General features: G+C 38.4%; 1 protein-coding gene across 2 annotated transcripts in view; it reads right to left on the reverse strand.

The window, feature by feature from the left end:
* doc2b (double C2-like domains, beta) overlaps positions 1-23806 on the reverse strand; it is a 291024-nt gene that overhangs the window by 86486 nt on the left and 180732 nt on the right. For both annotated transcript variants that reach the window (XM_038290765.1, XM_038290764.1), the window contains one exon: positions 22878-22952. In XM_038290765.1, coding sequence (XP_038146693.1) covers positions 22878-22952 — 75 coding nt within the window. The remainder of the gene's footprint in view (positions 1-22877; positions 22953-23806) is intronic.

Genomic DNA, 23806 nt, shown 5'->3' on the forward strand with positions numbered 1-23806 from the left:
GTTTTATTGTGTTTAACCGGGGCTTCTTCTTAATGTCTCAACGTTCTTGTCTCGGCATTCATAGTTGTGTAAAAAATTTTAGCGTCCATTTTGAGCAGGTCGTCATACAGATATTGTATCAGCCAGCTAGTATTAGAATTTCAAATAAAGTGAAAGCTTGCTAACCTAACGTCACTTGAGTTACTTGCTAGCAAAATGCTAGAGAATCAAGTCATGGTAATTGTAAGCTAGCAGGAGGACAAATATAACTGACCATTAACGTACACTTAATAAAGACAACAAACAACAAATAGCTTTTGATAACAACAAAAATATGCATTTACCTCTATATGCTTTTTCAAATTCGATGGTGAATTCTTGAAAGCCAGCAGTTCATGGTGTTTTGGTTGGCACAATTTGCAGCACATTCGCCAGGAGTCATTCTTGATGCCTACTATGTCAAACATCTCTTTCAGATAAGGCCAAGGGTGATCGGGAATGTCTTGCTGCTTTTCTGCCGAATCTCTGGGATCTCCGTTGTTTTCACTTTCCATCCTCTCGTCGTCCATACTTCTATGCTAACGCTTATGCTAACGCTAACGCTACCTCTACCGCCACCAAGCTGCAATGATTTGCCGCGAATGAATACCGCCGAATCTGCGGATTCATCTTGTAGTGGTGCGTGAAAAGCAATGTAGATTGATGACGTGAAAAATAATAACGGTAACTCCATTGAAATGATTAAAAACTAAAGTAACGAGCCAATTTTTAAAATGTAAGGAGTAGAAAGTACAGATATTTGTGTAAAAATGTAAGGAGTAGAAGTACAAAGTCGCCATAAAAATAAGTAGTAAAGTAAAGTAAAAATATCAGAAAAATCTACTTGAGTACAGTAACGAAGTATTTGTACTTCGTTACTTCCCATCTCTGTAATGAGGGAATTGAAAACAGGTGAGGGTTGAACAGAAAACAGAGCAAGAGAAAGAGGACACAAGAGGGCAGCAGAGGACAACAAATGGAAAACCTGGAAGACAGGAACTAATAAGAAAACAACAACAAAATAATAATCAAATAACTAGGATAAAGAAACATGGTGAAAAGAAAACTAAACACTAGAAATCAAGGAACAAAAGAAAAACATAACAGAAACAGAAACCTAACAGAATGAGCCCGTCCAACTGGCTAAATACATTATCTGTAAACATTTTGAATACATACATTACATTCGCAATATATCAACCTACCCAATATTGCATCAAATACGTCCTTTAGATATTGAAATGAAGCATTTGACTTCATATACTGTGGAGCTCTAGAGTGAAACATGGAAAATTAAACTAAATTAAATTTGAAGTATTGAATTGGAACTTAAAACATGCCTAATATGAGAAGGATTAAAAGAAAGATGGATTCATATGATTGCTAAAATAAAGACTTTATTAGACAACATTTGGTCTCCATCAGCAGCTCACAGCTGAAGGCTGGTGTTACAAATGAGCAACTGGTGTCATAATCACTTCAGCAGCGGAGGCTAAAAAGGCTCCTCTCTCTAGCCAATTACTACAGTGCTTTCCCTTTGGCTTCTTGATCTCTGCTTTAACTAGCTTTAATTTTAAAAGCCCCTTATAGCGCTGCGGTGGCGAGGCTAAAAAGAGTCTTGTGGGAGGTCTGATGTGCAGGTGCACTTTAAAATCAGACCTCCTGGATGACTGAGAATCTACAGAAATACACAATCCTCCACCTTAAATTGCTCTTGAAAGCAATTTTATTTAAACCCAATTAATCTTTCATTTAATTTATGTTTTATGCATCTTTTATCGGATTATAATTTGTTGGAAACCTTATTACCTTTTGGACCAGATAACTCTGCTCTGAAAAATAACCCTAATTCTAGTTTCACTGACTTCTCTGCTTTACTTTCACTGCTGAGCTTATTCTGCTACTTATATCCAGGAATTTAAAGTGCCTTGCTAAAGTTTTTGCCCCCCTTTGAACTTTTCAATCTTTTGCCACATTTCCTGCTCTAAACATAATATATTATATATAAAATTGTATTTTATTGTGAAGAATCAACATCAAGTGGGACAAAATCATGAAGTTGAAAGAAATTTTTTGGATATTTTCAACTTTTTTAACAATTAGAAAGTGAAAAATTGGGTGTGCAAAATGATTCAGCCCGCTTGAGTTAATACTTTCTAGCGCCCCTTTTTGCTGCAATTACAGCTGCAAGTCGTTTGGGGTTTGTCTCTTTTTTGCACATCGAGAAACTGATATTTTTTGCCCATCCTTCCTGCAAAACAGCTGGAGCTCAGTGAGGTTCGATGGAGAGCGTTTTAAGTTGTTCCACAGATTTTCTGTTGGATTCAGGTCTGAACTTTGACTAGGCCATTTTAACACCTGGATGTGTTTATTTGTGAAACGCGGCATTTTAGATTTTGCTCTATATTTTTGATCATGGTCTCGTTAGAAGACAAATCTCCTTTCCAGTCTCAGGTGTTTTGCCAACAGGTTTTCTGAGTTCTTAGTTATTCTGTTTTGTTGATCTTTTATTTGTTTGGTATTCTCCATTATATTCAAGTAGTCTTTAATTACTCTCTGCTTCCCCCTTGTGTTTGTTTCCTTTCCCCTTTGCTTCCTTTTAGTCAGTTCCACTCACACCTGCTCCATATTCAGCTCATTAGCCCATCCTTTGTTCTGTTCCCCCTATATACACCACCTCTGCAGGTGTTAATGTTATAAACAGCAAAATATATTCAAACTTTGTTGAGACTGTGGCGACAGACAGAAAAACTCAGAAGCTTATAAGCACAGCTACGAAGTCGGCTGTGTTCTGCTAAACAAACACATAAATTTGGAGTATATTAAGGCAGATGTTCAACAAAGCCATTTCTGAATGATTCCTGCCATAACCCTGTCCCTCTAACACAATATTGAATAAATAAAGTAAACGTTCTGTTCATACATGTTGCTCTTCTTCCTTCTTGTAGATACAGACATGGAGAAAATTGTTGTTCCCCTTGTTTGGTAACAGAAAAACCAAACAATGATCACAGAAATAACTTGACATCTGACTAAAGTAATAATAAACAATAAATCTACACGACATGCTAAATTGGAATTATTTTAAAAAATAAGCTTATGAAACAGGCCTAGGCGAAAATTAATAGCCTTTTAAGGTAACAACTGCAATAAAACACTTCCTACTTTTTTTTCTTTTATTATTATTTTATTTATTTAAATTAGGACAATACACATTCATCAACATGACATCTTACAGCATCGATGTAAATATGCCAGAATTAGCATGAAAGCTAATTTCCAGCCACTTTACCAAGGCAGGTAAAAACAGTAAACATTAAACAAGACCAGTGTTGGGCACGTTACTTTGACAAAGTAATTAGTTATAGTTACTTCTCCCAAAAAGTAACTGATTTAGTAACTGAGTTACTCTACAATAAAAGTAACTAGTTACTAGTAAAAGTAACTATTACGTTACTTTTGCGAGTGTATGAAATTATAACTGGGGATGTCTAATTCTGAAATCCTGTGTTTGGGTTGTTATAGATACTGCAACATGTAGCTATATCTATCTATCTATTCCGTCCGTCCATATTTCTCTCTTTCTCCATATAGGCTAATGATCGTTGTCGCTCTCCGTAGTTCCCCTGTGGTGCGAGCACAGGGCAGCTGTTACACGCCTTTAGCGAGCATGCGCGTTTCCTGTCCCTTGCGCGGTGAATCGTGCCGCCGCGCTGTGCGGAGATGCAGGGGAAACCGTAACTGATGGGGAAACGCAGCTCGACGTAACACCGGTATTTCCATCTGGAAAACACTGTTTTGCCGCTGGAGTCCTCACTCTGCATCCTCCCCTCTCTCATGATGCGTCCTATCATGAAAAAAGGTTAATTAAGCGACCTGAGTATCATGCAGTAATGGGGTGTCGGCAATTGTAACTGTGTTATAGTTACAGTAAGAGTAATCATTTTGATTACTCGTTACTAAAAAAAGGTAGTGGCGTTAGTAACGCCGTTACGTTTCAACGTCGTTACTCCCATCACTGAACAAGACGCTAAAGGAGAGAATAAAGAGTAAAGATAAGACGCTATTAGCATACAATCAGTAGATTGAACAAACCCAAGGAACAGGGTGCATTAACTTGTGAACATGTCTGGTGGTTTTAAAGTTTATATCAATTTCACAGCTCCTGACATGGGGTTGAGTTTCATAATGAGACTTCTGCTCCTCTCAGCAGGTATTTTGATAGAATCTTCATGAGGAAACTTCTCCTGTTGTCTCAGTTGTGAAGGGTGTCTTTTCCAGATGGCTCCTTCCAATAGGATTTAGGTCAGGGCTCATAGAAGGCCATTTCTGAATAGCCCAGTGGTTTCATCTTAGCCATCCTTGGGTGTTTTTGTCTCTGTGTTTTCAGTCTTTTTTGCAAAACCCATGACCTGCTACGGACAACAAGCTTTCTGACGCTGGACAGCACATTTCTCTCTAGAATCCCTTAATTGGCTTGAGGGTTTATTTTACCCTGCAGGGATGCAGGACACCCTGTGCCAGATGTTCCACAGTAGGGACAGTATTACGTTTTTGATTTTCTTATTTGTTTCCTTCTGTGAACATAGAGCTGATGTGCCTTGGCAAAAATGTAAATCTTTGTCTCATCTGTCCGTAGGAAATTTTTTTTTTAACAAGAGTGTCCTCCTTGTTCACCTCCCATTAAGTCCATTTTAACTCAAACAAATACAGATGCTGCAATCTGACACTGATGTTCATTGAGCTTTAAGTTCACCTTTAATATCTTTAGAATTTTTTTCTAAGTTCTTCTTTTTACCATCAAATTCAAAACTTTATTAATCCCAAAGGGAGATGAAATGGTGCCGTAACTCATACATGATCTTTTAATCAGGTCTTGTAGGTGTTGAAAGCTGTAGCCAGGAAGGATATTCTGTTTCGGTCTTTCTTGCACCGTATCTGGAGAAGCATCTTACTAAAGACACTCTGTTGTTGTTTAAAAATCTTCTTAAGAGGATGCTCTCTGTTGTCCATAATTTTCTTCACTCTACAAATAATTATTTTGTGTGAAATAATCTCCTGAGGTTCCGGAGGAGTTCTTATCCTTCTGTTTGATTTCTCATCACTTTTCCTCCTGTGGCAATATCCAGGGATGTTGGTTAAAGTCCAATGGATCTTAAATTTCTGAAATAAGTATGTGTAACAGTAGTCAGAGGAACATCAGGGTGCTTGAAGATGGTCATATAATAATTAACTTTAACAGGCTTGTTTAAAACAACTCTTTCCACTGCTTCCTATTGTTGGGATATATTGCCAAAATGGAGCTAACATCAGTTGGATGAGCCATCTGAAACCATCCCCCTTCTCTTCTCCATAAAGGAGAACAAAGGATTCCTGGAAAAATACAGGGAGCAGCCCACTGTGGGAAGCGGTCACCTTAATCACAGGCCAATCAGCTGATCCTTCAACAGGAAGTGCCCCCACGTCACTCATGGTTTAAAACGCAGCGCGCGGACCTGTTTCTTTCTCTTTCCGTGGGTTTCATTGCCCTAAAGGGGAGGCTCATTTCACGTGAAATACCAGAAGAAAGCTGACTGGAAGTAGCTTTCGTTTTCCTGCGTCAAAAGTCACGGATCGCAGTGTACCATCGTGCATAGCGGCTGCGCCAACTGGGGAGATGGAAGCCTGTAAAGCTGACCGCGGACTGAGTGCGTTTTTCCCCTTTTTTTTGGACGGATCGGCCGGGAGGACGCTCCTCGCCGATCACTTCCGCAAAATCCATCCTCCTCGACTTGAGAGGATATCAAGCCCTCTGCTGTGGCACCGAACTGTCTGAACGTTCCCAAGGGCGGACCCGGTGCCGAGAAAACCTCTGCGCGGCCGGAACCAGGCCACGGTTCCCTTGGAAACAACACTCCTTCACGGACCGAGGTGCTGCGCTCGGCGAGAGAGACGCTAAATTGGTTTTACCTTCGATTTTGAATAGGTTAAATAATTAGCTATAACTCCAGTTCTAGTTAATCATCTATTCATTATCTGCAGGACATTATTTTGCACAACACTATGGTCCAGGTTGAGTGTAATACACACCATGTCACCAAAAAGCACAGTGAACACCTGTAGCCCTAAATAGAGGCCCACTGACTGATTTCAAGACAGCTGCGATGCTAATTAATGGACACACCCTGAATTAATATGTCCCTTTGGTCACATCATTTTTTTTACAGGTCGGTTCTATGAGTTAATTTTTAGTAATAATTCCGTTAAAGCCTGAAAAAAAATGTCTGATTTCCATTTGTTCATTTTTATTTGTTATTACTTTTTGTCAGATGGAAGTCATTACTCTGACTATTGTGGGTTTTTCTCTCATGTATTGAGAGGTACCAACCATTTTGTCCTACTGTGTACATGCGCACTTAAGTAGCTTTAATTTTAATGACACAGGGAAAGGTTCATTCATGCCAGAGGTGTGCAGGTCCCCTTTGACCACAGGTAAATGACTCAGACCTCACTAAGCTCATCATAAGCAAAGGTTACCTTTAGACTAAGTGGCGAGGAGATGGGTCTGGATCATTTTCCTCATTCTATAATTACCTCCTGCTGCAGGGAGGACCCTGGTCTGACACCTGCATAAAGCTGATTGCTAATTTCTGTGTGGGGTATGGGGTAGCTCATACAGCTGGAGACAACATTAAGTTTTTATAACTTTATTTTTTATAACAAAGTTGCTGTTTTCAGCCTAATATCACACATCAGACTGTTACATCTCCAACTATCCCTTCTGTGCATCACTGTGCGATGTCTGCAAGGCTCTTCAAGGTGTTCTTAGTAGAAACCATGAAAATGGCGTTCCCTCATAGTTGTGACTGGGAAACTTGTCTATAAGCAGAAATAAACCCAGTGCCCTTCTGTTCTATCATGTTGAGCTAAAGAGCCCAGCACAAAATTAATCCTCCTTTAGCTCTATGTTGTCAAATTCAAAAACTATCTATAATTCGGTTTCAGTTCAATTCAGTTTATCTCTGTAGCTCCAATTCACAACACGTCATCTCAGGTCACTTTCCAGTTCACATGATCACCCAGTGAGATCGACCCAGTGACCAGATCATCCAGTCAGATTGATTCAAAGTTTTCTATCTAAGGAAAACCAGCTGATTGCATCGACACATTGACTCTTCAGCAATCCCTCACACTAAGCATGCTTGTAGCAACAGTGGAGAGGAAAAACTCCCTTTGAACAGGAAGAAACCTCCAGCAGAACCAGGCTCAGTGTGCGCGGCCATCTGCTGAGGCCGACTGGGGTTCAAGGAGACAGAAGCAGACATAGAAAAAGAAGCATAGATACAAAAGGCAACTGTAAAAGGCGGCCCCATCCAGGAAACACACAACCAGGCAGACGAGCTCCGAGCCAGCTCCCATGTCAGAAGATGAAGAGAGCACATCCAGTTAGTCACAGTCAGAGAAACAGGACTACACTGAAAAACAGGCCATCGAACTTCTGGCCAGAGAAAAAACCCGTAATATGTAGCCAACATTTGGAAGAAGAATGTTTTCAAGATGACTTGGATAATAGCGCGTTGTGACAAACACCTGATACAGCACTGGGACTTGATCAACAGCCGATACCGCACCGTGACGTCACTAACCAGTAGGTGGCAGTAGTGTTCTTTGACAAACATGGATGCCTCCAGTAAAGAAAATTCAACTGAAAATTACTCTAAATTAAAAACACTGATCATTTATTGAACATTATGTAATAATTTCACATTTAAAGTACTTTCAGAAGTTTGAATTCTGAATGTGAGTGGACTTTTTCTTTAAAAATCCACATAGCCTTCTCCATAGTCTGCTAAACTCCTTGGTCTCCATGATGCTGGTTATTCTTTGTATTGTGACAAACACCTACACAGAACCGCAGCGTTTATGCTGACATTAAAACTTAGAAAGGTGTGATTTGGTGTGATTGGATTATACATAGGGAGATTACACAAAGGAAGCTGAATATAAATGTATGCTGCCGGACAATGGATTACAGTCCATATAAACACGTACAAGGTGCATCATTTGCCTTCCAATTCACACTATGGCACTACTCGAGGTTGGTCTGCCAGAACAAAGTCCCATTCAGAAAAAAATAACTTGTCATACATCACAAAATGTGATATACAGTCTTTTCCAAGTTCCTGTACAACTGAACCCATCTTTTTTGTCTTATTTCACCTTTAGATTTCTACTTTGACATAGTCCAGTTTATTATTCCATCTCCTTTTGTAGTGCAGAATTAAAGCCTATGAGTTTGATTTGCTTATTGCATCTGATTCAAGCCTGCCATGCATTTATTTTAGGGATGCACGATATTGGGATATTGGCCGATATCCGATATGCCGATATTTTAAAACTCATGTAGCCGATAACCGATATCGATACCGATGTTAAAGCTGGACAAAAATAAGTAGTCATTGAAAATAGCAGTTTTGTTATCCATTTCTGACACTTTGAAAAATAATATACTCAAATATATTTTTATATGCTGATATCAAATTGGTTTTTAAAAACGCGGTATCGATCTATTTTACTTTCAAAATCTCGTGAAATTTCATCGTTCTGTTACAAACTCTCGTGATATTTTGCAAATTCTTGTGAGATTTTGTTAGTAAAATAGATCGATACCGCGTCAATATATCAACATATAAAAATATGGCAACATTTCGTGAATTTTCGGGGGATTTCGTAGCATAACGATGACATATAGCAATATTTCATTAGTAAAAGAGATTGATATGGTGTTTTTAAATGGCAATATATCAGCATAATGAGATATTGGGATATTTTAATTTATCAATATTTTTTCCCTCGTCTTTAGAAGTTTTTAAGTCTGTAAAAAAGAAGTTTTTGAGGAACAAGAGGTAGTATTTTTTATTTTTTTTTAGACTTTAGAAACTCAGAAGCTGATCAAATATCGTGTTAAATATCGGTGGGGTGGCCGATGTCCGATATTCAGTTTTAAGGCCGATACCGATAGGGGGCTGATTATATCGTGCATCCCTAATTTATTTAATTGCTTTATGGAGGTTTATACATGTTTTGTTAAAGAAAAATGTCATTGTGATGAGAAAAATTCTAAATTTGCTCTAATGAAAATGTATCCTAGAAATTTTTAAATGATTGAAATATTGAACAATTGCTGAAAGCTAAGATTTCATCAAACATCATAGTAAAACTTAAATATGAATTACAGCAATGCTTCCAAAGCTTCTCTATTATAGAATACATCCTTCCTGTCAGTTAATTTGGAGTAATTACCGGCATTTTATTGTGTTTGATTGAGGTTTCAAAAGTGATGAAGCTGTGATCTGGTTTTGCAACAGAGCGTGAAACTTCACTTCTAATTAGGATGCTAACAGACCTTACGACCTCTTTAGCTGGCCGTTAACGAGGCTTTTCGACCAAGCCTAATGGCTGTTTTGAGAACAAGTTGACAGGGAGCACCTCAAAAGGTGATGGCATCTCGTTTTGCTAGCAGAATATTCAAAGGCCTCTGCGAGGCCTCATAGTGAGACAGAAGACAAATCCAAGAGGCAACAGGCCGTCATGGAGAGGTTTTTATTTGACTTACTGGCCCAGAATCCATGACAGTTCAAATTTATTCAAGTTAAGCTGAAAGGAGCTTGGCTGGCATTAGCTGTGACACCCACTAGAGCATAGAGAAATGCATAAGCACCCAGTATGAATTGATAAAAATGGAAGAGAAAACAAAAACACCTGTCCTTCAAATTACTAAGACCCTAAAAATGATTACTTTGATGCCAGCAACTGTAAATGGAACATTAATTTGAGCTTGGAAAGTTAATTTCTTAGCTGTGGGTGCTGCTGAAACTGTTGCCATGACACCGCCTCACAGAAGATGCAGCACTTTATCAGCAGGGAAAGAAAAGGAGAGCAGCAGCAGAAAGCCAGACTAAAAGTGTACATCTTGACCTTCAGCATTTCAGCAAATGGCAGAAACTATTAGTGCATTTGTAAGAGAAGAGCAGGAAACGCCCTGGTTTCAAAGGATCCTCACATTGTTTCATAAATTCAGGAAGCAGCACTTCCTGAATGTAGTTATAATATTAAGTCGGTGTTGGCTGAGTGGTGGTGGCTCATGGAGGATAATTACTGTTTGTTTCAAGCTAACCTTTGACTCACAAACTGTGCATCTCTGATTTGAATGATGACAGCTGCTATGAAGCCTAAAAGAACATGAAATTGCCGTCATGACGTAAAACAGCAGCGAGCTTCAGAAGAATCAACAGGAGCTGAACATAGAGGAGGTTTACGGGAATCGATCTCTGCTTTTAAAGAAACAATATGCTAAAGTATTAAGTGAATGCAGAGCCAGACAAACAGATGCTAGGTTTGCATTAATAATTTACAGTCATAATTGGCATTAATGATTGCTATTTTTCTTTCCTAATCTAATTAAGATATGAGGCAGGATCTGAGGTAACTATAGAATCTGAACCAGGTTTAGACTGTTTTTGTCATGGTCTTGGTTCTGTTGTTCTTTACTTTGCTCCTTGTTTTCTAGTTTTATTGGTTTAATTCCAGTTTTGTTGTAATTCCTAGATTTATGTTAGTTCTCATGTTTTTCTGTTGTCCTCTGTAGCCCTCTTGTGTGTGTGTGTGTGTGTGTGTGTGTGTGTAATGTGTGGCCATGTCTTTAATACCTGGTGGGGACAATTTCCTAGGAATATGCTACATTTTGGGGACTCATAGGTACTTGTGGGGACCAACAACTGGTCCCCATAAGGAAAGTTTCTCTTCTTGGGGTGGGGGTTAGGTTTAGGACTAAGGTGTGAATTGAGTTTAGGTTAGGTTTAGGGATAGGTATGTGTCGGTAATGGTTAGGGTTGGGGCAAGGGTCATGGTTAGGCCATATAAATTAGTGAGAAATGAATGGAAGGTCCCCACAAGGATATTGTGACACAACATGTGTGTGTGTGTTCCTTTCCCCTTGGCTCCCTCGTTGTCTCCTCTCACACCTGCTCCTTGTGAGCTCGTTAGCCCTCCCTTTGTCTCTGTCAGCTATATATGGGCTCTGTTCGAAAACCTAGGACGCGTCCTTAAAAGACCGGATTCGAAGGCCGATTACGTCATAGCGCGGCGCCGAGGTCTGGTCGGATTCCAAGAGTCCTCGTTATGCGGCCTTAAAATGCGTCCTTCTTTTTGCCCGATTTGAAGGACGGGTCCGATGTATCCTCGGTATTCTTGGTTTACTCAGGATTCATTGCGAGACCAAGCAAGCTGTGATCAGAGTAAAGGTTACTTGGCGCCGAACAGTGGTGAAAATTGGAAGTTCAGTTTAATATAATACAACTCTGTGAATAGTTCCGTCTGAAATGAATGAAAATAGTTGTTTTAATGATTATTGAGTCAGATATGTGGCGGTAATGTTTGATTTATCTAAAGGTTTTTATCTGTTACTGTGTAAATGGGTTTGGCTGGAATTTAAGGGCAGATTCTAATATATCTGCAAGTTGGGGGACTATAAATCTGATAGGATTTTTATCTTTTTATTGCTGTTTTGCACAATATGCTTAACTTCGTATTTTTTGTTGTTGAATATTAGAGATTTTGCAGATATTTTTTTTATTAATACATTGTTTAGATTTACTTATATCTTTCTACCCCTTTTATAGAATAGAATAGAAAATCCCTTTATTGTCCCACAATGGGCAAATTTACAGCAGCAGAAAGATTATTGAAAATGGTCACACAAATGAGGACCTTAGAAATATGTATAAGAATAACATAATAGGGAAGAGTTAAAATATAAACAATAAAATACTGTAAAGTGTTTTAACAATATAAAACTGGGAAATAAATAACCAATATGCAGCTATGGACATTTTTCCAGTAATGGATATTTAAAAATAGCAGCAACATCAGAGATGTGCAGAATGACAGCAGCAGGTTATTTAACTGACTAAGGTTTCTATCATTACATTTGATTTTATTTGTTCCTGCTCCCGGTGGTTGGAACCTTTATTCCACTCTGGATTCTGGTGAGTGTAGTCTTTGTTCACTTCACAAAATAAATAAATAAATAAATAAACAGTTTTGAAAACTTCTGTATTCAATTCTTGTCCTGCTTTGTGTGTCAACGTTCACGGTTGCTAAGCAACAGAGCGTACGGCGGTAAAACCCGCCGAAGGGTAGACCTGGTCGAATTCACAGCCTAAACTCTTCTGATCTCCTTATTTTCAAGGACTTCGAAGGATCCAGTCTAGGTAGACCGCGTCCTTGGAGGATGCGTCCCAGGTTTTCGAACAGAGCCATGCTCTTCCTCTGCAGTCACTCTTTGTTGGTTCCTTGTTGTTTCTGGTCCTGTCGTCGCCTCGTCTCTCCCTGGCTCCTTGTGCGTGTTTTCCCTTGATGTCTCCGTGGTTCTGGTCTGAGTTATGCTTTAGTTGGACTTTTGGATTTTGCCTTTGTTATTCGTTTTTTCATTAAAACTACAAGAATTCACCTCAGCCTTTTGCCTCTGCGTTTTGGGTCCTCTTAACTACAAACAAGACGCGACAGTTTTCATCTCATTGAATGATGAGGATAATAGTTATGTATGTTAGATGCAGTTCCAACCAAGTTACCTCTGATGTCCTCCTCCATTTTAGATTTGACTAATCCAGGGATATGTATCTCAGGCTTTTAAGGTAGCTGTAATTAAAACCTTTATTTAAGGAACCATCTCTTTACCCAGATGACTTTTCCAGTTATAGACCTATATCATATCTTCCTTTCTGATCTAAAACTCTTGAGGATGTAGTTACCAAACAAGTGTGTGACCACAAACATCATAATGAACTTTTTGATAAGTTTCAATCTGGTTTTAGAGCTCATCATAACACTGGAACCAGAGCCACCTTTGAACACCAAACAGAGCCAGTGAGCTGGAACAGACAATCCTCTGGTTAAAGGGCAAACAAACTCTTACATCTGACGCCACTGTTAACCACACTGCAAAAAAATCTAAATTAATATAAGTAATTTTTTCTTAAAATAAATGCGTGTGTTCTTGAATTGAGGAGGTAAAAGAAACATTTTGCCAATGGAACAAGACAATTTACACTTAAAATAAGAAAACACAACTGCATTGTCTTATTTCAAGTGCATATTATCTAAATATCTTATTTTAAGAGTAAAATTACTCATTCCATTGGCAAACTATCTCATTTACCTACTCAAATTAAGGGTGAATACACCTAATTTAAGAGATTTTTACTTATTTCTAGATTGTTTTTGCAGTGCAATAACAATCAATTTTCTTAAAAACAGAGTTTTCTCTGGTATCAACAGGATCCTTTCCTAACATTAAGGGCTTCTTCTTTTTTCTTCTTTTTATAATATGCAGAACTTAGAAATATAAGAAAAAGTGCATCTTCAAATTTAAACAGCTTATTTTTATAGCTGTAGTAAATACTAACTTATTAAACAAAAATATTATTTTCTCACACAATATTATTAGACATATTTAGTTAATATAACATAACGAGAAAATTTTATGTTAGTGAATAAAAAATATGTATATAATATCTGAAACTTCTAATCCCTCATTAACAGAGTTTTAAACTCTAATTTATAGAAAGAGTATGTTGCTCTGACACACTGTTAGACTGTATATACACTATATTGCCAAAAGTATTTGCTCACCCATCCAAATTATTGGAATCAGGTGTTCCAATCACTTCCATGGCCACAGGTGTATAAATTCAAGCACCTAGGCATGCAGACTGTTTTTACAAACATTTGTGAAAGAATGGGTCGCTCTCAGGAGCTCAGTGAATTCCAGCGTGGAACTGTGATAGGATGCCACCTGTGCAACAAATCCAGTCGTGAAATTTCCTCGCTCCTAAATATTCCACAGTCAACTGTCAGCTGTATTATAAGAAAATGGAAGTGTTTGGGAACGACAGCAACTCAGCCACGAAGTGGTAGGCCACGTAAACTGACGGAGCGGGGTCAGCGGATGCTGACGCGCATAGTGCGAAGAGGTCGCCAACTTTCTGCAGAGTCAATCACTACAGACCTCCAAACTTCATGTGGCCTTCAGATTAGCTCAAGAACAGTGCGCAGAGAGCTTCATGGAATGGGTTTCCATGGTCGAGCAGCTGCATCCAAGCCATACATCACCAAGTGCAATGCAAAGCGTCGGATGCGGTGGTGTAAAGCACGCCGCCACTGGACTCTAGAGCAGTGGAGACGCGTTCTCTGGAGTGACGAATCGCGCTTCTCCATCTGGCAATCTGATGGACGGGTCTGGGTTTGGCGGTTGCCAGGAGAACGGTACTTGTCTGACTGCATTGTGCCAAGTGTAAAGTTTGGTGGAGGGGGGATTATGGTGTGGGGTTGTTTTTCAGGAGCTGGGCTTGGCCCCTTAGTTCCAGTGAAAGGAACTCTGAATGCTTCAGCATACCAAGACATTTTGGACAATTCCATGCTCCCAACTTTGTGGGAACAGTTTGGAGCTGGCCCCTTCCTCTTCCAACATGACTGTGCACCAGTGCACAAAGCAAGGTCCATAAAGACATGGATGACAGAGTCTGGTGTGGATGAACTTGACTGGCCTGCACAGAGTCCTGACCTCAACCCGATAGAACACCTTTGGGATGAATTAGAGCGGAGACTGAGAGCCAGGCCTTCTCGTCCAACATCAGTGTGCGACCTCACAAATGCGCTTCTGGAAGAATGGTCAAAAATTCCCATAAACACACTCCTAAACCTTGTGGACAGCCTTCCCAGAAGAGTTGAAGCTGTTCTAGCTGCAAAGGGTGGACCGACGTCATATTGAACCCTATGGATTAGGAACAGGATGTCACTTAAGCTCATATGTGAGTCAAGGCAGGTGAGCAAATACTTTTGGCAATATAGTGTAGCTGGGAAATAGCTCTTTGTTTCCATAGTAATCCACCAATCCTCTACTGGAAAGCAGCAACACCACAACATTTAATTAGATGTAACAAATATAAATATGTTACTTGCTTGCATTATTGATTTCCAATCATTGTTCATTTTTTATTCACCAGTAAAGGTGTAATATAACTAAAAGAGAAATATCTTGCAAGATCGCGCACTGGAAAGTTTAAAATATTCAGCTTTTTTTTTAAAGTATATTTATTAAGTACAAGCAGCATGAATAGTTCATATTTAAACACACTGGGTAGTTTTCTTATCTTTAATTCTGTACATCATTACACAATTTCACTTTTATTTCTCACCAATTAGTCAGTGAACCTTAGGAGCTCTCAGAAAACAGCAGCTCGAGTCAAAATAAGTGAGTTTCTGTAGATTAATTTAAAAAACATCATTTCTAAACAAGCTTTTATATCAAGATAAAAGATAATTGAATAGTTTTGTGTTAAATGTGGAAATAAACATTTCTGTTCCTGCTGAATTTAGAAGATTCTTCCAGCTGTCAGAACGTCAGAAAAAAATGATGGTTTCCTTCTTGCAGCAATAATAAATTTTTTTCCAAAGAGATGAAGTTGTGAAATGTGGAGTGAATTACTACAGCAATCTGCTCTCCAGTTGCCTCTTGTAAGGCAAGATGTGATCACAGACGATGTATACACTTTCTGCGCTAATCTCAAGAGATTAAATGGGAGGATATGTTTGATTTAAAGCTGAAGCAGACTAACTTGTTTGTTAGGGAATAACTGCACTATAGCTTTGTTGAATATGCATGTTTTAATCTATATTTGCATCCTTGCTAATTATTACGTTTCTTCACTTCTTTAAAAGGAGCTGTGACACCTCATCGGTGTCAGAACACACAGAGCAATCTGGGATTTATTTTAATTAGATGTGCCGACAAAAACGCTATGTTCTACATGTTGCTCTTGTACTGAATGTGTCTGAAAAACTCCAGCCGGCAACAATAGACGATGGCGGCAACAATGAGTGTTTCCCTCTGTCTGCAGAGAGCCGACCTGCTCTGCCTATTTTAAGCGTTCCTGTATATTTGTTTACAACCAAAAACCTGTAAAGCTCCAACTAGGAAACCTGCAAATGGAAATGATCAAAATCAACGGTTGTATATTGAATTTTATCTTTGCAACGTGCATCATTCCTGTCAGAATTGTGGAGATTTCTTATTTGACCACCACCAAAACCAGAAAGACCTCGCATAGTAACGTGAAGCTCTCTCTAAGACTGAGAGGAAGGTTGTAGGTGCCACCAAAAGGCATTTACTGAGACGTAGGTAATCTAGAGTGGGATCCCCCCCAGTTATCCAGGTTGGCACCATAGGATTGGTGTGTATCGGGCAGAGTTAAATTACCTGTAGATAATGGGAAAGGTTTTGCAGTTCTATGGTAGTAAAACAAAAGGCAAGGTTCTGGGGAATTGTCAACTGCCCAAGGAGAATTTTTTGATCAAATGCTAACAGCTTTAAAGATAATTAGAAATCAAATACTGGAAAATTAGCTAAAGTCCTCTTCTTCTCCATAAAAGAAGAAAAAAAAAAAAAAAAAAAAAACATCAAATAAATAAATGTAATCTAACAAAAACTTCCAACTGTTTTTAATATTCTTTTTTTGTTTCTGTATTTTCTGTTTTATTTTATTTATTTATTTATTTATTTATTTTATTTCCTACTTGCTTTGATTCTGTTTTATCTTTCTGTATTTTAATCATGTTACGGAGCCCCTCTGATGACATGGTCAAAAAAATGTTTAATTGTGGCCACGAAGTAGTATTTCGTGCGCACGAAGTAGTATTTCGCGGCCACGCAATAAGTATAACGTGCGCACGAAATACTTATTATTAATATCAATATATCCGCCCCTGTTTTCAGGCTTATGTTAACTGTAATGACTTATCTTGGACAGGCTGCTATGGAAACGGGCCTTTAGTCCTTCTTTTAGCTATGCTGCGGTTGTTTACACTACGCCTTTTCCACCTAAAATAGCGTCATAGCAACAAATGTCACGTGACTGGCGGAGACCGACTGGGTAAGCAAATCGAGCGCACCTGAGACCTTAGAGAAGGCGCGCTCGATTTGCTTACCCGGTTGTCCAGGAATGATATTATTATTATTAAGTATTTCGTGCGCACATTAAACTTATTGCGTGGCCACGAAATACTATTTCGTGCGCACGATAAACTTATTGCGTGGCCACGAAGTAGTATTTCGTGCGCACGTTATACTTATTGCGTGGCCACGAAATACTACTTCGTGCGCACGAAATACTACTTCGTGGCCACAATTAAAATCTTTTTTTTACCATGTCATCAGAGGGGCTCCGTATCATGTAAAGCACTTTGCATTGTCTTTGTACTGAATTGTGCTACACAAATAAATTTGCCTTGCCTTGCCTTGCCTTACCACCAGTCCGACACACTTAGCGCTGATTCTACTGGTGGCAGGAGATCTTTTACATATCATAACTACAGATTGATCATAATGAATTAGAATATCAACAATAAGGTAACAAAAGCTATGTTTACATAGAGAAAAATAATTGTACTGAAAGCCCGATCAGATCAAAAATTTTTCCTGTAAAATATGTTAGACTGAAATTTCTAATCTGCTTCAGTCTGATCGGAAAGAAACTTTATTCCAAAAGAGAGAGGTGCTTTTTGTCATTTCATTTGGCGTCTATTTAGACGCCTATTTGGATTAAAATAATCTCCACTGCACATTTGTGCAACATCTTTGTGGAGTTTTTCTCTTTACTCCTAACCTTCATCCATTGGGTCCTGGTGGAGAAGCTGGCACTAAATGTAATGTGCAGATTTAATGATTTAATCTGATAGAATGCTTGGTACATTTATACAAACATCAGGATTCTGACCATTTTATTTAGCGCCCATGTAAACAGATTCTTAATGTTCGACCAACCAAGGTTTTGATTAGCTAGGGGATATTCATTGCATGTAAATGTAGTTAAAGTTAACCCTATAATGCCAAATGTATCATATTTGATACATACGGTTTCTGAAATGTTTTGCATGTGACACCTTTTGCATAATTTAATGGTAAAAACTTTGCTCAGAATCCTATTGTACACAATCAGATATACCTGATAACAGCCAGTAGAAGACTAAACAAAAAATAATCTTGACTTATCGCATAGTAATAAATTATTAATATCAAAAATGTATTTCTGTTTTTTCTTTTTACATATTTTGTTAAAAGGGCAAATAAGGAATTCAAACCAAAAAAAGGTAATTTTCTGTTTTGTTTTATTATTGGATCGGGCTTTAAAGGGTTAAGTAATTCGTATACAGCCAATAACAGCCAAAGATGTGTTTCTAGAAAAAAATAATAGAATATTACATAAGTTGAAAAGTGAATACAGATACATCATATCTGGTTATTACTATGCTTTGACTGAGAGATAATAGGGAAGACCGTTGACTTGGTATTTGTGTAGCAGACAGTGATAGAGATGCTTAACAAGAAGGGTAAGTCACAAAACTATTTTGTAAATGAAGTCACATGTTACCAGAGTGCTCTGTTTAAGAAGATTAGTTGAAAGTTGAGTGGAAGGAAAAACTGAGGTAGAAAAAACGATAAACAAGGCGTCCAGAGTCTGGTGTCCAAATTACTAAAACTCAACTAACGTCTCTGCAAAGGTAAATCCTTACAATCATGAAGCAAAATGAACTATTGCACTGTGCTAAGAGGTAAAACTATTGACTTTGGATTGTTTTATATGTTACTGATATGTTCTGGTGAAGATTCTTATTCATCCAGGTCATATTCATTCCAAACAAAGTAAAAAAAGAAAATAAAATAGAAATCCTCTGGACATTGTTTCCAAGTTTGAAGACATTTAGCTTCCCATCCAGGAAGCTTTTACAAGTCAAAATGTCAGAATTAGCATTGAGTTCAAGGTTTTAAAGAGTGGACCAAAAAACAAAACCTTGTTGTGTCTTAGAAAACAAGCTAATTTAAACGGACGAATGGATCCGCCCCTTTGGAATGGGAAGTCGTTTTGCTTCTTTGCAGCTTTGCAGGCTAACCAAGAAGTTAAACGACCCCTACTCCAAAGGGGTAGACCCATGTGCGGTTCTAGACAGGGGCCAACGGGGGCCAGTGCCCCTGTAGATCATGTCCTGGCCCCTGTTATGGCCCCTGTACTGAAGAAATAATAATTAAAATTAATTCTAATGATGATATGTGCTGGAACAGACATGGTTACTGATAGGTCCTTTGGATGTATTTCGTTTTTTTTCGTTATAAATTATGTTTTACTAATTATTTAAAAACAATAAGATGATAGCTTCAGTGGTATTGAGGTAGGATCCCAGTTTTCATCTGCTAAATGTTTTTTTTTACACAAATTAAAAAAAAATAATTTTTATAATTTTTACAGCTGTATTTATCTGTTTCTCTTGAGTTCTATTTCTGATTTTATAGAAAATGTGATTTTAACTTAAATTAGGTGAATAATATGTAAAATTCCTAAATTATAAATGTATATTGACCTCATAAGAAATAGAATTTTAATTAAACCTAATTGAATAGAAATTTCGCTTCATGCAGCTATCGTAATATATTTGAATCCGTTGTCCTGTTTTTTAATTCATGCTTCTCTGGGCCCCCATGAAAACACGCTGGCCTCCTCCTGGCCCCCTGGTACATTTGGTCTAGAACCGCCACTGGGTAGACTTGTTCATCAGTTTCAGTTTCCATGGTTTCGAAACAAAAACAAGGCTTAGTTGGCCTGTGAATGTCTCTGAAAGGGGTGCCGTTTAAGCCTGGCTGAATAGGTGAGGTCTTCTGGCCCCCTCTCAAGCTCTCTGAAACTAGTTTCCCCTTTCAGAGACATATGCTCTGTTCGAAAACCTAGGACGCGTCCTTAGAAGACCGGATTCGAAGGCCGATTACGTCATAGTGCGGCGCCGGGTCTGGTCGGATTCCAAGAGTCCTCGTTATGCGGCCTTAAAATGCGTCCTTCTTTTTGCCCGATTTAAAGGACGGGTCCGATGTATCCTCGGTATCCTTGGTTTAACCAGGATTCATTGCGAGACCAAGCAAGCCGTGATCAGAGTAAAGGTTACTTGGCGCCGAACAGTGGTGAAAATTGGAAGTTCAGTTTAATATAATACAAGTCTGTGAATAGTTCCGTCTGAGATTAATTAAAAATTTTTGTTTTAATGGTTATTGAGTCAGATATGTGGCGGTAATGTTTGGTTTATCTAAAGGTTTTTATCTGTTACTGTTTAAATGGTTTTGGCTGGAATATATATCTGCAGAATGGGGACTATAAATCTGATAGGAGTTTAATTTTTTTATTGCTGTTTTGCACAATATGCTTAACGAAGATTTTTTTGTTGTTGAATATTAGAGATTTTGCAGATATTTTTTATACATACATTGTTTAGATTTACTTATATCTTTCTACCCCTTTTATGGAATACAATAGAAAATCCCTTTATTGTCCCACAATGGGCAAATTTACAGCAGCAGAAAGATGATTGAAAATGGTCACACAAATGTGGACCTTAGAAAAATGTATAAGAATAACATAATAGGGAAGAGTTAAAAACAAAAAAAAAAACAATACAATTCTGTAAAGTTCTTTAACAATATAAAACTGGAGAATTAATAACCAATATGCAGCTATGGACATTTTTACAGTAATGGATATTTGAAAATAGCAGCAACATCAGAGATGTGCAGAATGACAGCAGCAGGTTATTTAACAGACTAAGGTTTCTATCGTTACATTTGATTTTATTTGTTCCTGCTCCCGGTGGTTGGAACCTTTATTCCACTCTGGATTCTTGTTAATGTAGTCCTTGTTCAATTTATAATAAAAAAGAAATAAATAAACAAACAGTTTTGAAAACTTCGGTTTTCATTCTTTTCCTGCTTTGTGTGTTAACTTTCACGGTTGCTAAGCAACAGACCTTACGGCGGTAAAACCCGCCGAAGGGTGGACCTGGTCGAATTCACAGCCAAAACTCTTCCGGTCTCCTTATTTTCAAGGACTTGGAAGGATCCAGTCTAGGTAGACCGCGTCCTTGGAGGATGCAGCCCAGGTTTTCAAACAGAGCAATAGACAGGTATGGGGCACTGCAGGCTAGCAAAAGAAGCCAAACGACCCCCATTCCATTCCAGAGGGGTAGTATGCTTGATAAGACAGCAAACTATCCTGACCTGAACCCCACAGCAACAAAATAAAATAAATACATTTCTACACCCCGTGATTAGAAGTTTCAATGATGTTTGTAAGGTGAAAACCCACCGATAAGGAAAAGATTTTGAAAACATTGCACATCAGTTCATGCAGTTATTTGACTTTCTATATCTGTAACAAAGGAGTTAACATGAAGCTTTGTAGCAGATACAAATAACTACAAAGCTAAAATCAATGGAGTAGACTTTGAAAGGCTTCAGAGGAGAGGGAGATATGAGTCAGGTAGACGGATAATAAGGCATCTTTGGCTTTCAATAAGCTGCTTTGTGGATTTTAATCATTTTCAGGATCTTTTGTCTCAGGATTAACAGAATCGTCAGAAACAGCTTTCAGAAGCAATTCAAGTTAGAAAATTCACCCTCCTTAATAAAGCAACCCCTGAGTCATCTCGGCTTTTTATGTATTTATAAGCAAATGGAAAATCTGTTCAGGTTTTGGCTTTTTATTTTTTATTTATTTTTTTTATTTCTGTTAGGTGTTGCATGATGGAGCATTCTGTAGCACTATTGCCTTGCAACGATAAGGTCCCGGGTACAGTTTCCGGTTCAGGGTCTTTCTACATGGAGTTTGCATAATTTCCATGTGTAAGCTGACTTCCTCAGTCATGACTGTCAGGTTAATTGGTATCTTTAAATTGTCCTTGAGTGTGTGTGTGTGTACTTTTGCACGATTGTATGTCCCTGTGTTGCCCTGCAAGGGACTGGTGATTGCGCTGTTCTTTCCTCTCCACTGTCGCTACAAGCATGCTTAGTGTGAGGGATTGCTGAAGAGTCAATGAGTCGATGCTATCAGCTGGTTTTCCTTAGATAGTAAAATTTGAATCAATCAGACTGGGTGATCTGGTTGAACTGTGCCTTGAGATGTTGTGTGCTGGGAATTGGTGCTATGGAAATAAACTGAATTGAATAGATTTCATAAGATGTGAGTTTTCTCCATTGTGGGAGGTAACTGGTTTTTGTTGCAGGGACAGAGCAGGGGAGCTGAGACAGCGGTGTACACCTGCTCCCTACGATCCTTCCACACCTTCCAGCTCTCCGTTCCCTCGGCCCCTCTTGTCACAATGGGGAACCGGGCATTTAGTCGCTCTGCTCCCCACCTCTGGAACTCCCTCCCTCCGGATCTCCGTACTCTGGACTCCTTCCCTCTTTTCAAATCCAGACTCAAAACTTTCCTGTTCAGACAGTCTTATTCCATCTAGTTCATATGCATCACTCCAATGTTGTTTTCTTCCTTTGGCTTTATTTTTCTTCCTGCTGTTTTGTTTTCTGTGGCATCTTTATGCTTGTACTTTTTAGCTTCCTGTTTTAATGTTTTATCTCCCTGTACAGTGTCCTTGGGTGTTTTGATAAGGCACTTTCAAATAAAATGTATTATTATTATTATGACATGATACTGATTGATGAGGAGCTGTAATTTTGCACTCATAGACTGAGACCGATATGAGAGACCGAAGGCGATAACATTGTTTCTAAACGGGAAGAATAGACACTATTTTGGCGATTTGGTCCTAATGTCCAGGACCAAGGTTTTGTCCATGTCAGCTAGAAGCAACTCTTATCTAATGAAGCACCAAGCATCGTCTCACCATTCCACAACAATGACCTACAACTGGCTTCCTTGGTTTTCTTGTTATGCTGTGCTACCTTGCACATTATGTTGATTTTCTTGAATCTATTTCATGGTACTGACCTTGCTGGCTCCAGGCAGTAGGTGCAGTTTGACATAAGGATCTGAGAGCCCATTGTGGTCCATTGGTTTGAGCCCCTATGGAGGTAAAACAGACAGTTAGTATGGAATGTATGCACAAGCATTTCACAAATAAAAGAAATATGATTTCAAAAAAGTAAAAACAAAAATCCTGTGGACTCGTACGTTCCAAGAAGCTTTTTCACTTCAAAATGTCAGAAATAATGTTGAGTTTGAGGCTCTTATACAGCAACCCAACAAAGCCTTTAGAAAACATGCAAATTAAAACGGACGAACGGGTTCACCCCTTTGGAATGGGGAATAACAAATGAAGCCAAACAAAAAAACCATTGTGAAAAAGCCTACTGGATGGGATGCAAAACATCTTCAAACTTAGAAACAAAGTCAGGTGGATTGCTTTTTAACTTTTTTTTTTCTTCTTCTAAAATGTATTTAGTGTTTGGTATCTCTGAATAATGTATTGCTGTGAGGAATCACATGAACATCGTGGAGTTAAGCATGGAGGCTAAGACTACTAGGGGGTTATGAACCAGTTTTCTACACCAATAAATACTGTAGTTAAAATGAAGAGAGTGACTTGATTAACTTGCTCTCAAACAACAATATTCATGTTAATGATGTGGATCAACAAGCAATTGCAAAACAAAGATTTCAAAGTGTATCTATGCTTTCCTACATCATACGGTTAATTAATTATTTTAATCACTTGATTTTTATAATAAAAACAATAAATGACATATATTGCTTTCAAAAACTACCTTTGAGATTAATCATCCCCTCTGGGAGGTGACCTTATTTAAAGGGCAACAAAATTCAAGCTGTGAAACATGCTTGTAAAATAATCTGGTTTCAAAGGAAACAATTAAAAAATTGAGTTGCTTTAATTGATCAGTTACAAGCAGACACTTAAA

Source organism: Cyprinodon tularosa, unplaced genomic scaffold, assembly GCF_016077235.1.
Source record: "Cyprinodon tularosa strain WSP-4 unplaced genomic scaffold, ASM1607723v1 ctg288, whole genome shotgun sequence".
Classification (NCBI taxonomy): Eukaryota; Metazoa; Chordata; class Actinopteri; order Cyprinodontiformes; family Cyprinodontidae; genus Cyprinodon; species Cyprinodon tularosa.